General features: G+C 38.5%; 1 protein-coding gene across 1 annotated transcript in view; it reads right to left on the bottom strand.

The window, feature by feature from the left end:
- PLG (plasminogen) overlaps positions 1-16,304 on the bottom strand; it is a 301,774-nt gene that overhangs the window by 33,074 nt on the left and 252,396 nt on the right. The window contains exons 15-16 of the mRNA XM_078648716.1: positions 15,307-15,427; positions 8,608-8,682 (exon numbers count right to left, since the gene is read on the bottom strand). Of these exons, the coding sequence (XP_078504842.1) occupies positions 8,608-8,682; positions 15,307-15,427 (196 nt within the window). The remainder of the gene's footprint in view (positions 1-8,607; positions 8,683-15,306; positions 15,428-16,304) is intronic.

The raw sequence follows: 16,304 nt of genomic DNA, 5'->3' as shown, positions 1-16,304 counted from the left end.
AAAATCCTATTGGATGCTGTGGATGGGGAAAAAGACAGTTGTAACCATCTAGAATGTTTTGTGTTTATATTAGTGCATGCTCCTGGAGTAGAGTGGGGCTTCTCTCACTCGCAGTTGGTGGAGACTTATCTCTGAGTTGCTTGAAAATATATCTTTAACCATGGGAGATTATTTAGCCTCTTTTCTGTATACATTAAATGTCTGCTGCCTTTTAGCTGAGAATACTTTCAAGCTTGATTTTTCCTTCACTTAATGTGTAATGCATCTTGCCTATGCACTTATTTCCTCAGCGGAACTCTTTACTGGGTATCTCAGCTGACAGCCTATTCTAGTTCATTCTAACTTAATTTAGATTAGGGAAGTACTTTATGGAATGCACTTGCTGCATTATTACAAAATGACCTGTTATTTTGACTAATATTGTATTCTTCCTTATATTGAAATATCAATTAGTGGATTATATTAACTTTTAATGCTGATACTTAAAGATCAATACCTATTGAATACATAATGAACAACTAAAGAATTGAAAACTGTTGTATTCTACCTATTGCATATTACCTTGTATGCCTTAACCCACTTAATGCCCTTCTTGTGGAATGTCTCTGCACTGTGATGCACTACGGAATGTTGGGTGCTGGTTGAAGATAAGCACAGTTATGATGGGGCTGAGCTGACTGCAGGCTGCTCCTGGTGGGGCTTATTCCAGGATACTTAACATCTTACAATAAATCTTCATGAAATACCTCAACCAGCTTGGAGTCAATTAATACATTTTGATGGCGACGATTTGATCTTACCTACGTGTTCAAATCAAGTAATCAAGCTTCAAGAAGGCAAGTCTTTCAAAATCTTTATCTATCTTCCAACTTCAAACAAAGACTCTGGCACCAAACCCCACCAGTGACCATTTCACCGGTCGCCCCCAACTTCTTCGTGCCAGATTCCTGTTCACATGTCTCAATAATTGGACTTTTCAACCATATCACATAACCAGTTTGGCTCTATGGATTAGCTGTTGAATGGGCCTGCCATATGTTGTATGATATTCAAGCTCTGTTCCTTTCAATCTCAAACAAATCCAAAAATGGGAGTTCATCCTGCTTACGTCTCCCTTCTACCTCGCACTGCCAGCTAAGTGATGTTGCGCAAGGACACCTGTTTATGTCAAAACCCCATCCATCAATAAGGCCCTAATGGTTTGGTGTTTAATTGAGACGCAGACTTTACAATTCCTGCTGCCTTCTAGTACCTACTACTCATACAATATCTCCAGAGGGATGGTAAAGGCAAGGATTCATTTCTACAACCTACGGTGTATTTTCAAAACTGCTGTGGCTGTTTTCAACATTTAAACTTCTGCTGCTTTCTACGTGCCATGTTGTTTGAAACAAGTGTAATCAAGATTTAAGTGCAGTGCTGGAGTGGCAGTGTTTCCACAGTATCTCAAGATTGTAACAGATTTCATCCAGTTGTTATGCCTTCAAGTAGTTTAAGACGTTTCACAAGCCTGGTGATAATCAATGGTTCAGTCACACCATACATCTCTTCAAACTTGGCTGACATCCCTGTTATTGAATCTCATACTTCTTGCCATTTCCTGCCACCTCCTGCTGCACTCACAGTACCTCAACTATGATGTTAAACTGCCTCAAAAATCAAGAGTTGCCAGCTCCTGCTTCCACGACGTCTAGCTGTGTGCGCTACAAAAGAGTACCTACATGACATTTTCAAGTGCTCTTTGCGTCTAAAGTAAGAACAAAAATTTCTACATAGGATCCTGCAATAAAAGGACCTGTCAAAATACTGTCAACTGTGAACATATTCGACTAAGTAAACATCGCACGAAGCAGAACTGTACACATTTACAACGTTGATACTTCAAATCAAGCAAGTATGCAGCTACCCAGTTATGAACTTATGGGGTAAGTCTATTTTTTCTCAATTGTGGCCCAGTCCTCTCCTCGACTTTTGGGCAGTTCAAGCAGTCTGAAGAAATAGCAATATCTTTTTTGTAAAAGTCCTAACCTTCAAGATGTCTCTACAAACTACCTAGTACATTTGATCTACAGTAGCATCCGGATTTGTTGAGACATATTTTTGTCTTTTACGGTCTCAGGCACTTGAAATATTGTACATGTCAACCGCTGTGCATATTTTTGAATTCAAGCACGAGTCTCACCCGGCACGTGCACACTCACCGGCATTTTTTTCATGCTCAGCTATTCCAGTCTGATCACTGTTCTCGAGGCTCCGTTGCTACAGAACCTGGAGCTCTGTAATAGACGCATTGCAGCACGCCTTCACCAGGAGCCATCCGGCGCAACGTACAATGCGTTCGGCACACTGTGATTGGCAACGTGCTCCTCTTGTGCCTCTGCCGTTTTCATTCTATTTACCAATCACATGCAAGGTACGCACCTTCAATTATTGTTGTTTGGGAATCACCTGTCATTCCCCAGTGTAGATGCTCCCCAGTGAAGACACGTATCTACCCGAACGTTACTTCAATAATTCAAAGGTACTTTTCAATTTCCACGCGCTAAGTTATCTTTGGGACCCTTCAAGATCTCCTCTTGTGTTTTCTATTGAAACTGTTTCTAGTGCTATATAAATGACGTTCTGCAAAACACTGGGGAAAATAATTCTCTTTGAGCACAGAGACTTGTCAGTTGTCAAAGCTTCACAGGAAAGCACAGTCAAGTCAAAACAAAGTCTCTTAATTTATTGTTAACAGCGACACTTGGTGGATATTGGTAGTATTTTGAGTGCTTCCATTTCTCAATATGGATTTATTTCCAAAGGCAAGCAGAACGAATCTCTTGAAATAATTATTTGAGGATAATAAAACCTTCTGTCGCACCTCTAATAAATGTCGGAAAAAGTATATCTGAACAGGCTGATACATTAATGAAACACCAAAGGGAGTTCATCCGTCTGATGGTGGTTGAATGCATAGCAGCAAAACCAATCACATTTTAGAATTATATTCTCAATGTATGGTAGACTGTGAACTCCATTTTAAATTCATGTACATACTCCTTGTTGGAGTTCTTGGTGTTTTTTTATTTTTTCCAGTAAAGGGACGCCTCGACTCGAAATCAACTACAAAGACCACGTTTTGCTGTCTTGAAAGGTACTTTTGGAAGTCATGCCATCTTCAGGTCCTATCAAATTTCAAGTTCTTCTCAATTGTCAAATACCATATTACTCAAATTACATGCTCTCAAGATTTCTATTACTCTACATTCTCAATGTATTTTATTTATCAATGTACTTGCATACTTTCAATTCATCAATTATATCAATAGACATGCATGTGATAGTTCTATTACTCCATGGTTTAAGTGTATTTGCATGCATGTTTACAAGTTTCTCTATTTGGGATTGCGCATTTCAAATTGTCTTTTTCTATGTGCACGGGTGTCTGTTGCATTTTCTAGTTGGACTGTAAATTTCAATTGTTCATTTATCAATGTGCATGCATGTGTTCATTTACTCAAGTACGAGGTTCAATTCTATTCTTGTTTTCAAGTTGTGCAGTATTTTTCTGCCAAGGTCTGTACAGTTCAATTCTCAATTCATATACTCAAGGACGGGGTACAATTCTATTCTTGTTTTCAAGTTGTGCAGTATTTTTCTGCCAAGGTCTGTACAGTTCAATTTTCAATCCATTTACTCAAGGACGGGGTTCAATTCTATTCTTGTTTTCAAGTTGTGCAGTATTTTTCTGCCAAAGTCTTTATGGCTCAATTTTCAAGTTGTTCAGTAGCTCCCGCCTTCCAGAATCAAAGCCTATTGAATAACAATTTTCACTTCCTTGTCCCAGCTACTCTAGAAGTTCCATCTCTATTTCACCTGTCAAGTGTGTCAATTCAACCTGTGCTATGCCTTTGGTGAGGGCAACCATGTCTCGAAGTGCTCCTGCACACATCCATTGTACCTGCCTACCAGTTAGTTTTACAGTGCATCAAGAATATACTATTCTTCCCATTTTGCAGTACCTCCTCCCGTCTATCAACCAGTGCTCCAAGTTTAGACATAGGACTTTAGATCAACTAGATTAAAGACACGTTGGGGACACGCACCTTAACTTGTACTTTAAATGTGCCTGGGAGGGTGACGACTCTATTTGTAGACATATTTTATACAGTGGGTAGACAGAGCCATGAACTTTTACGACGCAGATGTTTCATTTCAAGCACATTTGCTGCAGTGAGTCAATTTTAAGAAGTTTTGGTGTGTGGTTGACCTTACAGCCACCCGGCACATCAGTTCGGTAATGTGTCGCCATCTCAGTATTGGCGCCTCACATCAAGATTTTGGTCCTCTTTCTCATTCAGGATGTTCACCATCGGTGATGGCAGTGTTGAACACAAGTTCTATCTCGTGTTTCTAGCCCTAATCCAAGGAAATATTTTACGTGCCTTACTTTCTTCTATGTCGTTGTGGTGCATGTCAAGTCCACTGGTCATGCGTTTTTACATGAGCACGACTTTGACTCCCTGGAATTAATTTTGCCTCAACATTTACTCTATTTCTCTTCATGTGCCTTTAAAAAAAAAAAAAAAAAAAAAAAAATTCTCACGTGTCTGACAGTGTGTCTAGGACATGCTTTACAAGCCAGGGTGTTTACCTCATGCTCTTCCACACCGGCAAAGTTTTGTTTTCCTGCCATGATGTTCTTGTTAACTGTATCTACCTTGGACGTCAATGCTTCACTATGTGCAGTGTGGTGGTATACTTCTTAATTTCAAAATGCTATTATTTGCTAATGTATGGTTTCAAATGTTACTGTAAATTATTCTACTGTTATTTTTGTGTTTGTAATTCACATGCATGCCTGGACTTGACTTTAATTTTTCAAGTCAAATGTTTTCTCAAATTGTTTTCTTACAAGGTTGCATGTGTGTAATTTTGTTCAAATTCAATGGTATATTTCCACTTGAGGTTGTCCAGGTTGCACTTTACTCAATCCTTTATATTTTTCGATTTGTGCATATCAGGTGACCTCTGCTTGAAGCTTTCCAGGTTTGCACATTCTCAAACTTATACATTTTCAAAAGTACTATTACATACTGTTTAATGCCTTCATCCCTCTCATTCTTTAGCATGCCTTTATCCTCTATTTTCTATTTGTGCAACGCTTCTCAATTAGCCTAGCATTTTCACAAAGTATTGCAAAGCTCAACTCCTCGATGTTTTCAATTTCTATTTGTGCCGTTTTCTCTATCTATAATTGTCTTGTTGGGAACGTTTGTCAAGTTTTTATTGTTTATTTTGCTCAAGGTTTTCCAGTTTGTACATTCTCAAAAGTCTTAATATCAATTTTACAGTATTCACTTGGTGGGATTGCAGTTCAATCTAGTTTCTAGTCTATTGTATGAGTTCTCGCTTATCTAGTCTTGTTATTTTACATCGTTGTTTACAGGAAAGGAATGGGTCAATTTATATTATTTATTCATTTCCTTCTCTGTATCACTATGAGTTTTGTACTCTTAAAGTCAAGTTGTTTTACATTATATTTAATTTAGTTTCAATGCTCCTCTGTTAATTGTTTTGTTTTGGAAGAAAAGGAGGTATGTTGTATTCTACCTATTGCATATTCCCTTGTATGCCTTAACCCACTTAATGCCCTTCTTGTGGAATGTCTCTGCACTGTGATGCACTACGGAATGTTGGGTGCTGGTTGAAGATAAGCACAGTTATGATGGGGCTGAGCTGACTGCAGGCGGCTCCTGGTGGGGCTTATTCCAGGATACTTAACATCTTACAATAAATCTTCATGAAATACCTCAACCAGCTTGGAGTCAATTACTACAAAAACAAAACCCTTTAAGTCTCAAAAGTTCTCTTTATTGACTGTACTAAAAGTCTTACATTGATGTTATTGCTAGGTGCCGAAGGTAAATGGTTGCTCCTTTATATTTCTACTTATCCACGTACAAAGGCCCATACAACCAGTGGCGGGGGTTATTTAATGATTACACTTAGAAATTAGAATATAAAATATCTTGCTCTGCAAACAGCATCACAAAATATGTAATATAGAAGATGCATTGGGAAGCAGGAAATCAGAAAATATGATGGAGGACAGTTGAACAAGCATTGCCATTTAGAAAGTAACAAATTGTCTAGGCAATCTCAGAAATAAAATACATTTACTTGTCTTCAGCATCATTAATATGGTCTGAAGAGTATTTCTATAATAACAAGGGAGGATGTTCTGGATCTGAGCCCTCTGGAACCTCTTGTTTGGATCGTGCCTCGAGTTTTATATCAGCAATGTGGGATGACCAGCCACTAATCTTCCTTGCTGGCAATTTTAATTGCCGCCTATGTAATATTTCCCCAGAGGGTAGTGCCTTCAATGGTAGTTGTTGGTTGAATGAAGGCTTACATTGTGTTCACCCACAGGAGGGGCAGGAGTTAAATGAGCTCCTAAATACTCACAACCTGGTCTTTACTATGGAGAAATTGGTGAATTCCACGAATCCCGCAATTTGCCCATCTCATAAAGGGAGGGACTCGCTGATTGATTTTACATTTGTCTCAGCACCACTATATTCACCCATTTCTCATTTTAACATCAATTTGAACCCTTTCAGTGACTACAATCCATTATCCCTAGACCTGGACATTTCTTTGGGGCCAAAACCACAGTCAAGAAGTGCCCTCATGAGCTTGTCCACTGCAGATAAGGGGAGAAGGCTCAATTGGGCTCAGGTGGACCCTCAGCATCGTTCGGGGGGTTTGCAAACTTTTGTCGGTTACAACTTCTAGCACTCTGGAGTCACAAATACCAAAATGGTTTGATAGGGACTTTGAGTTATTTGAAGGTAGCTTTGAAGCAGTCCCTGAGTTACGGACAATTGATTAGAAATTGCAGGTGGGCTTACAAGTTGCCTCAAAAGGAGTGTAGAGATAATTTACAGGAGTCAGCCTGGGAGGAGCTCTGTCAAGCCTGTAAAACTGGGGATAGTTGCCTTTTTTTGAATGTAGTAAATAGGCATTGTTTTTCTAAGGGCCCTGGCTCACTTTATGTCATCATATTCCGGAGCAACAGTGGGTGGCTCATTTTGAAGGCATTTATAATCATGGGGGTGGGGTGGGTTGTTAAACTCCTGGGGCATCTGTTAAAACTGGCAACCAAGTGGTTTTCACATTGAATAAAATCCAACAAGGAATTCTTGCCCTGTCCGGAAACAAGGCCCTGGGCCCAGATAGTATACCACCAGATTTGTTTAACGCTAATATTGAGGTTTGGGCTCCTTTATTAAGGCAGGTCTTGAATGCCGCAGCACAGGAGGGGTTGCTACCCTCCTGGTCTACTGCTGTGATCATCCTCATATTTGAAAAGGGGGAAATAGAAAATCTACAATGCTATCAGCCAATCTCACTGTTGGACGCTACGGTCAAGGTTCTGGGGAGGGCGATTTCAAATAGGCTATTTGACTTGGGAGAAGAGAATAATATATTGAGTGATGTTTAATATGGATTTATGGCGGGGAGGTGGACTGCAGACCAATGCCTCAACCTTCCTTAATTATCAACAAATATACAGTGGCTTGGTCTGAATCTCTACATCTTGCATTTGTGGACCTGATGTCCGCTTTTAACAGGGTGAACCATGCAAAATTGTTGGCTTTCCTCAGTGAGTTGGGGTTTGATCCTGCAATGAAAATACATTTTACAGGTTGCAGTTTGCACATCTCTGTTATTGGCTGCAAATGCAAGGGTGTAGGTCTGCAAAGGACCGAAGGCATTTGTCCCTGCACTTGCATTCCCAAACGGAAAACAATTTTCCTTAAAAGCAGTCCGTGTCCATTAATGGAATCAGTGCTGATTAATATAAAAGTTCAGTTTATGAAGACATTGGGGTGAGAAGCAATGGCCTCGTGGAGCACTGTGTGTACCCTCCAAGCCACTATCATAATTCCCAAAGGGGAAGCCATCCCATCTTGGTAGCTTAAGCATTGTAAATTAGATAATAACTCATTTAAGGTTTTGCAAGTTAATGACACACCACTGATATATTATTCTCCAGATTGTAAATAGGCGGGAGACATCCCTAACACGCTCCCTCTTATTTGAAATCAGACAGAGTCACAAAAGCCTCTTTATAAGATTTTTCAGACTTATAAAAAGTAATTTCTTTGAAAGATAATAGTGATTTAGTGGCTGCAAACCTTGGGATTCAACTGTAAATTTGCTTTGTACATCTGAATAAGCATTAGTTGTGTTAGATTTTGGGTTTGTGTTAGGCCTTTATTTCAATGAATTTTGGTGATGGTGAGTGAAAATCAACTTCGTTGTAGAGGAATTTGTAATGGCAGACAAACTAATATTTAGAAAATAAAGTCATTTTGAGGGGTGGTATGTGTAGATGCTGATGTAATGAGAAAGAGCAGAGGATCGTATATTCGCTTTTGTATATCTAAATTTGCAGTAAGCTTTCCAAACTTTATGTTACTCTTTTTTAGTTCTTCTTTCAGGTGCTCTCATCCCCTGCAGGTACCTGGTGAGAAACTGCTAGAAATCTTCATTTCATGATGAATTGTAGTTTGTGCTATATTAATATTAGTTTGAAATAATCTTTAAGCTTACCGCTCCAAGCAGTGTGTTGCGGTAATCACCCACTGATCTGACACCAGAGTGCCTCCACAAAAATGCAGGTTGAAACTGTAAAATAGAAGCATTTATAAAATATTTCAATACTCCAAAAACAGCTGCTATTGTTTAACTTCATTTGAGAATTAATTTATCTATCTTTAAATCAACTGGTCTCTTCTCGCAGATTTCTGAAATCCATTTGTTGTTGACAGTTTGACAAGTATGACAACTTTAAGTGTAAAGGTGCTAGAGTTAAATGTGATTAGAAAACAGGCACTAGTAGATACAACAAGAAAAACATTTTTCCTTAAAAATTATCATGGTTGCTCGACTTACCTGAGGCACGTTTCCATTCATTGTGTCCAGAGGGATGGAAACTACAATTTAAAATTCTTTGAATTCAGGGTTGTCAGTTATCATACCTGAAGAATTCGAGAACAATGCTGAACAGACAGACCTGCGCTGCAAGTGAGTGATGTGATTGTGGGAGTTCCGCAGTTGATATGCCGGCAGCTCATATAACAGAAGGCATGTTTTTAAGCATGGTAGAAAGCTTTTTTTCTCCGATGGCTTCAATCCAGAAATGCTACTATAAGGTTGGGTGGCTAGAGGATTTTCTAAGAAAACATATGTATGAACAATAACCCTCTTTTAATTGTCTTATTTGATTTAATGCTCAAGTTCTTTGTAGTGTAAATAACATTTATCATCATCTCAGCTCAGTGCAGCAGTGCAAATGCTCAAATGACAAATAAAGCCATCTCAGTTAAAACAAAACAGTAGTATTAATCACATATAATGGTATAGCTATAACATTGAAATAAGATAATCTTAGCTATTCCTGCATCTGGAAATAGAGGCTCATGTACTGTAATTTTTACTAATGTATGACATGTTTAGAAGACTTATGTTAACATCTTTGTTTAGCATATGGAATTGACCTTGTAGAAGACTCTCTTTAGTTTGGAGCTCAAAACAGCATTCATGAGGGAAGTCTGCGGGGGGGGGGGATTTCATAAGTTTAATGTGACTAAATAGTCAGTACATTATGTCATGTCCTCCAAGACTGTTACAAACTGATCTCAATGGCGTTGAAAGAGTCAATCGTTTTCTTGAGTGGTGAATTATGTCACGTGTGCCACCAACCTTGAAAGGAGTATTTGAGGAATTCCAAAATATCTTTTATGAGGTGAAATTTGTATAGCTATTTTTTAGCAAGGAATACTACTTTCTAGGAGGAAAAAACATTTGGTAAACATCAGAGAACAAAGCGAAGTGGAAAATCTCATACAACAGATAAAGGAACAGCTACGGTCTAAAACATAAATTTAAGATAGGAAACGTAACAAATAGATGAACAATGGAGCTCGAAAGGGCGAACAATACCGCTCAAAAGAGAGAAAGGAGGCTTCCTCGGGGAGGGGGGGGGGGCAAAGATAAGCACAGAAAAAATACAAAACCAAACAAAAAAGTCACCGTGGGTAGGGAGCAAACTAGGGAAAAAACTGAAAAAGTTATCCTCAATAGTGAAGTAAGAAGGAATACACGAGAACGACAAGAGAAAATGGAACTGGAACTAAATAACCAACAAAAAATGAAAAAATCATGACTAAAATAACGAAAGAATTTAAAATTTTATCATGGAACGTAAATGGACTCAGAACACCAAGCAGACGTAGGAGAATCTTTGAGTATTTAAAATCAGTAGATAGCGAAGTGATCATTCTTCAAGAGACTCATCTCCTAAAAGCTGAATGGGAACAAATAATAAAATCCTTGAACTAGGTGGATAACTACGTCTGTACCAACCAAAATTGCACTGTTAAAGGTATCGCAATACTCTTTAAAAAATCGCTCAATGTAAAAGTCATTCATAAAGTGGTAGACAACAAGGGCAGATGGGCCTTAACAAGAATAAAAATTTATGACAACAACTTCACCATAGCTGGAGATTATGGACCAAACACTGATGATCCAAATCCTCTACAAAAATTATATACAGAACTTTTAACAGCATCTGATCCAATACTTTTGGGAGGCGATTTTAATATTATTATGGATCCTAAACAAGATAGATTCCCACCAGGAAGACAATCCAACTTACCAAAAATGAGAGAATGGCTAAGCATTTATAAAAGGGACCTAGAACAGATCGACATGTGGAGAGAGAAAGGAAACAAGGAACACCCCTTTTCTCTACATAACAAAAGACTAAGCCACAAATCTAGAATAGATTACTTCTTGATTAGTAAAAATCTGCACAATAACATCAAAGACCTAGACCATTTACCAGAACAATTGTCCGATCATTCGGCGAGGGTTGCGGAAAACTACTGGCTTGGAAAACTAAAACGGACCAGACCAGAAACAAAATAGCCAGTATACAATTGAGCAATCAAACAGGTGTAACCTCTGATGAATCTGAAATCAAGCAGGAATTTGAAAACTTCTTCTCTAAATTGTATATGGAAGATTCCTCCTCCTCCGCGGACCAAATAGGAAAGTATCTTGATTCTCTAAACCTACCGAAGCTGTCGGAGTCAGAAAACGAAGAACTAAATGCAGAAATAACAATTGAAGAAGTAAAAACGGCCTTGAAAACCTTGAAAAAAGGGAAAGCAGCCGGACCTGACGCCGTACCAAACGAATTCTATTCAGCTTTAAGGGAAATTGTAGCCCCTGTATTAACGAAATTACTAAACAAAATCTACAGGGAAAATGGTAAAACCCCAGACTCCTGGAATGATGCTATTAAAACCAGGGAAAAACCCCTCAGTTTGTGAGTCATATAGGCCCATATCCCTGCTAAACTTTGATTACAAAATCTTTACACAAATAATAGCAGGGAGACTGGCCCTTGTAATGCCAAAGTTGATACATCTGGATCAAAAGGGATTCATAAAAGGGAGGCAAATATCCGAAATTACACATGAACTCTTTGCTGCAATTGATATAGCAACTAGCGAAAAAAAAAACCCTAACAATAGTAACCTTTGATGCTGCCAAAGCTTTTGACCAGGTCAACTGGTCTTTTCTAAACAGAGTCATAAGCAAATATAACCTTGGTCAAAATTTTAGTCATCTGATAATCGAGACTTACAGAAATCCAAGAGCAAAGATTCTAATTAACGGAAGTCTTACCAATAACTTTGCGATACAAAGGGGAACGAGACAAGGGTGCCCGTTGTCTCCGCTGCTATTTAACCTGTACATTGAACCTCTGGCAGACACAATTAGAAACAACGAGTTAATAACCCCCTTTAAACATCAGGAGTGGGTCAAAAAGGTGGCGCTTTATGCGGATGACCTAATGATCTTTACAGAAAATTATCAAAGGTACTCCTCAGCAATAAACAAGGCAATCACAGAGTTTGGTAAAGTATCCAGGTATTTGACCAATGAAGCAAAAACCGAGTCAATGAGTTGGAATTCACAACAGAATACTCCATACACAAAGGATAAAATAAAATATTTGGGTATAACCATTGTGAAAGACCTTGAAAAAATCCCCCAATTAAATCTCAACATGATTTTAATTGAGACCCAAAAATTTCTCAAGGTTTGGGACAAGTTACCTCTAAACATGATAGTAAGATCAAACTTGGTAAAAATGTCGATCCTCCCCAAATGTACCTACCTTTTTAAGGTTATACCACTGGAGTTTAAGAGAGACTATCTGAAGAAAATTGAGGGAGAAATTGCGAACTTCATTTGGGCTTCAAAAGAAACAAAGATTGCCTGGAACAAAATAGGAAGGAAAAAAGAACAAGGGGGAATAGCTAGTCCAGATATCGTGGAATACTGTAGAGCTTTCCAATTCAAGAATGTGAGATCGCTTGTGAAAAAGTATGAATTCTATCCCCAATTTCTTCAAATACTAACAAACAAAACTGACCACTTCCTGTTTAAATTCGGACACCCCAAATTCTTTAAAAAGATAAAACTAAACGTACTAAAAAATGCTATGAAACTCTGGTATCAAGTGAGAAGTACCCTAAATATCCCTTACTACAGTTCTTTGGCCCCTATCTGGGATTCTCCAGGCACCCCTGAGTGCTTAAAAGATGCCCTAGCAACCCCACTAAGAACGGCAGGAATCGACAAATGGGGCCCACTGATGACAGAGAACTCATTAGAGGCCTGGGAATATCTTACAGAAACTACTAACGGAACTCTATCAAAATTTAAATATTATCAACTTACAAGCTGGGCAGGGTCTCTCACGGAGAAAAGAACAGGAAACACAGAAATAGAGAAAGAGATCATAAAAATCTCCCCAATAAAGAAAGAAATTTCAAAATGGTACTGGGCTCTAACTACTGCAGGAGATGATAATGCTCCGATATCGGAATCAGTCTGGAGTAAAGACATTATAGAGCCGGAACTTCAAAACTTATGGCAGAAATCATGTGAAAAATGTTGGTCCATTATTAAACCAGCACGCTTAAAGAGAAATCATTTGTTTACATTTCACAGGGCATACTGAACACCCAAAAAACTGTCAAAATTTAAAGGAGCAAGTATAAAATCCTGCCCTAAGTGTGGGCTTGAAAAAGCAGATGATATACATATGTTTCAAGGCTGCCCCAATGTGGAACTCTTCTGGCAGGAAGTAGGTAACATGCTATGTCGGATATTGGGATCTCATCTAAAAGTAAGTACAACATTAATTATTTTTGGGATATGTACCGAGTTTAATGTAAGTGATGAGAGGCTAACCAAAAAACAAGAAAATCTGTTATTTGTACTGATACTTCTTGCAAGAAGAGAGATATGCCTGAATTGGGTTAAACCAGTACCACCTTTACACGAGGATTGGCTAAACTCCATAATAACTGCTCATAAACTAGATAGGAAGGGAAAACCCTCCAAAAATTTTTACTTTTGGTAAATTTGGGAAAACCACTGTACTAGTAACATGTAAGGTAAATTTGACAATACACCAATATGTCCGATGATTAATGCGGTGACAATAATTCAGACGGGAATAATTCCCGTCGAGTAGCCAGGCTGGCTAGCTCTCACCCATTCGCTAAGAATTATTGAGTATGGTAAAGGATATAGGAGGACTAAACACGACAGATCCACCAAAGGGATACTCTTTGTAGCCGGCAAAGTAAAGAAAAAGAGAGTGAAGGAAAAAAAAAAGTGGAGGTCTTAAAGTTCCCCTTTGTACTCCTTATACATTCATGCGCAAAATGAGGATAAAAAAAAAAAGAGAGAAATGCACCATTATGTTACATTTTACACATTGTGAAAGCATGAAAATATTGAATTGATGTCACAGACTGCTCACTGACCCTTTGCCACCCTGGAAATAGGTAATGACGTACACCAGTCAAGGACTGGAGTAAAACGCTTTTCGGGGTGGAAACTTCATGCAGAGGCAGAGGACAGTGGTGTGGATTTCTCCAGAATGAATCCTGTTATTCCCAGGGAGAAACAATGTACAAATACACAGTATCACTGCTTTCTATAGTGCAGAATTCTACTGTGCATACAGTTCCATGTTTACGAAATGCTTCTCCATATGAAAAGTTGCACCATTTTCCACATAGTATAAGCAGCTGCAAGTGGGTCAGTTTTCCTGGTATAAGTTTGGAAAGTTTTGTGATTTAAAAATGTGCAAAAGTGCATTTAAGGGGGATAGAAAATCCAAAGGTACTCTAGCAGAATCCTGGTACCTGTCAGGATCAGACTGGAAACAAAACCTGTCTGGCTAATATGTTCAAACCAGCACAAACTGTAGGAGGCAGCGACTAGAATGAGACCATAGACGCATGGTTGGGTGTCGACAGCTCCAAACAGTAGTTATTGCAGTTGAGCTACTATGTCTACTAATTCACAACTTAACTGTAATAAGCACATTAGAGACAAGCTTTTATAGGAATTGCAGAATCTCTTGTATTACAGTTTGATTATGATGTGGGTTAGAGTTAGGGTTAGGTTGAAGATTCGGGAAAAATCTTGGTGTTGAAATAGTGTAATGGTGAATGTTAGGCTTAGAATTCTGGAAAGGGCTACAGCATTGACATGTTCAATTCTGATGTCAATGGTTAGGCATCAGCTTAGGACAAGTATTAGAGTACGATTATGGGCAAGGAGTCTGATACACTATTCCCATTCGCAAACCAGGGATGTGCAATTTTCACATCAACTAGTTTGCAAATGGGAATGCAATTTGCGATACAATATGTGTATTAATTGGTCACATCGCAAATTGTGCTTTGGTCTGATGTCCCAAAATAGATTTTTTAATAATAATATTAAGTAGGAGAGTTGCAATATGCAACCCTCTGTGATTTGCTGAAAATGGTGGGAAGGAAGTCGGCAGGAGACTGAAGACCTCTGTCCTTGCATTGCATCAAACATCTAAACTTCAGGGAAATTGCAGAATGACCAGTCCAGCCATATGTCTTGCTGATGTGGAGTTAATTGGCAACCCACTTAAGTTGCAGCATGGTAGTGGGCAGATATGTGTTAATCAATATTAATCGCAGGCCTACATAACTTATTTGGTGTCTTTCTTTGTTTTCTGGGAGTGAAGAGGGTTTGAGGTGTCAACAGAATGAAAAGGGTGTGTGCGTTGAAGGGGCGACAGGGGCATGCAGTTTGTGAGCACGTCAATGTGAATTGTGCAGAATATATGATCTTTTGTAATTGATCTTAAAAATGTGATCCTCTGTTGTTTACCTCGTTCGGAGGCTAATTTGCCAGGGCCATGAGAATGGATTTGAAACACAGCCGCCAACGACCCTTCCAAAACATCCTCTCGGTGCATTCTTCTGTATTCCACACTTTTCTTCAGTGGATGCTAAATAAACGACAGAAGATGAGATTTAAGCTGCATTATACCTGTGAAATAGTACTCAACTGGGTTTCCCGAACTGAAGATTTATTTTAAGATTTAATTTACCCAGTTAGTGACTGCAATATGCATAAAAAGTTATGATATATTATTGGATGCTGTGAATTACAAAACTATATTACCATGGAGGAGTTTTGGTGTTATAATAGACCAGATTCTTTAGCCAGGCACATTCATTGTACATGGGCATCATTTTGTGTGACATACAATGTGAAAGTATAACCGGGCAAAATTAGTTACATTTCAAAAATTCATTCAAAAAGATAAAACTCATAAACGTTAGCAATGCAATCACTTTATTTGGTAAAACCCTGAATATTAGTTTAAAAATGTTATGTGGTGCAGTGGTTCTTAATCTAGAGATGAGAACATTTTTAATAAGATGTAGAAATTCATGAGCTTTTACAGTAAAGTACAGGAGTATATGAAAAATCCATAGCAGTATGGTATCTATGCAGGGATTTATTGATACAGTATATTTCAAATGCACCAGGTTTAAGACATTGACTGTCTATCATAGAATTTGGGCTTCACTGAAAACATATTGCAGAACCTCCCTTGGACTCCTACCAGAAACATTTCAAGAATTCCATTGGCCTTTGAATGGGCTCTTGGAGAAATCCCCCATTGTCCCTTTCCTTTTCCCTAAGTGTGGTTTAGACTGAGCCTTCTTTCAGACCTATTTAAGACTCTTGACCGAGCTTCTGGAATGTGACTGCTGGTGTTGCACATACTCTCATATAGTATTCTGTAGAACACTCTGATTTCTGAACTCTTAGCACTCTTGTGCCATGAACTGTGATTGGAAGACTTAGATTGCTAA

The sequence above is a fragment of the Lissotriton helveticus genome, chromosome 6 (genome assembly GCF_964261635.1).
Source record: "Lissotriton helveticus chromosome 6, aLisHel1.1, whole genome shotgun sequence".
Lineage (NCBI taxonomy): Eukaryota > Metazoa > Chordata > Amphibia > Caudata > Salamandridae > Lissotriton > Lissotriton helveticus.
The sequence above is the reverse complement of the archived record's forward strand: the minus strand, read 5'-3'. Positions and strand labels throughout refer to the sequence as shown.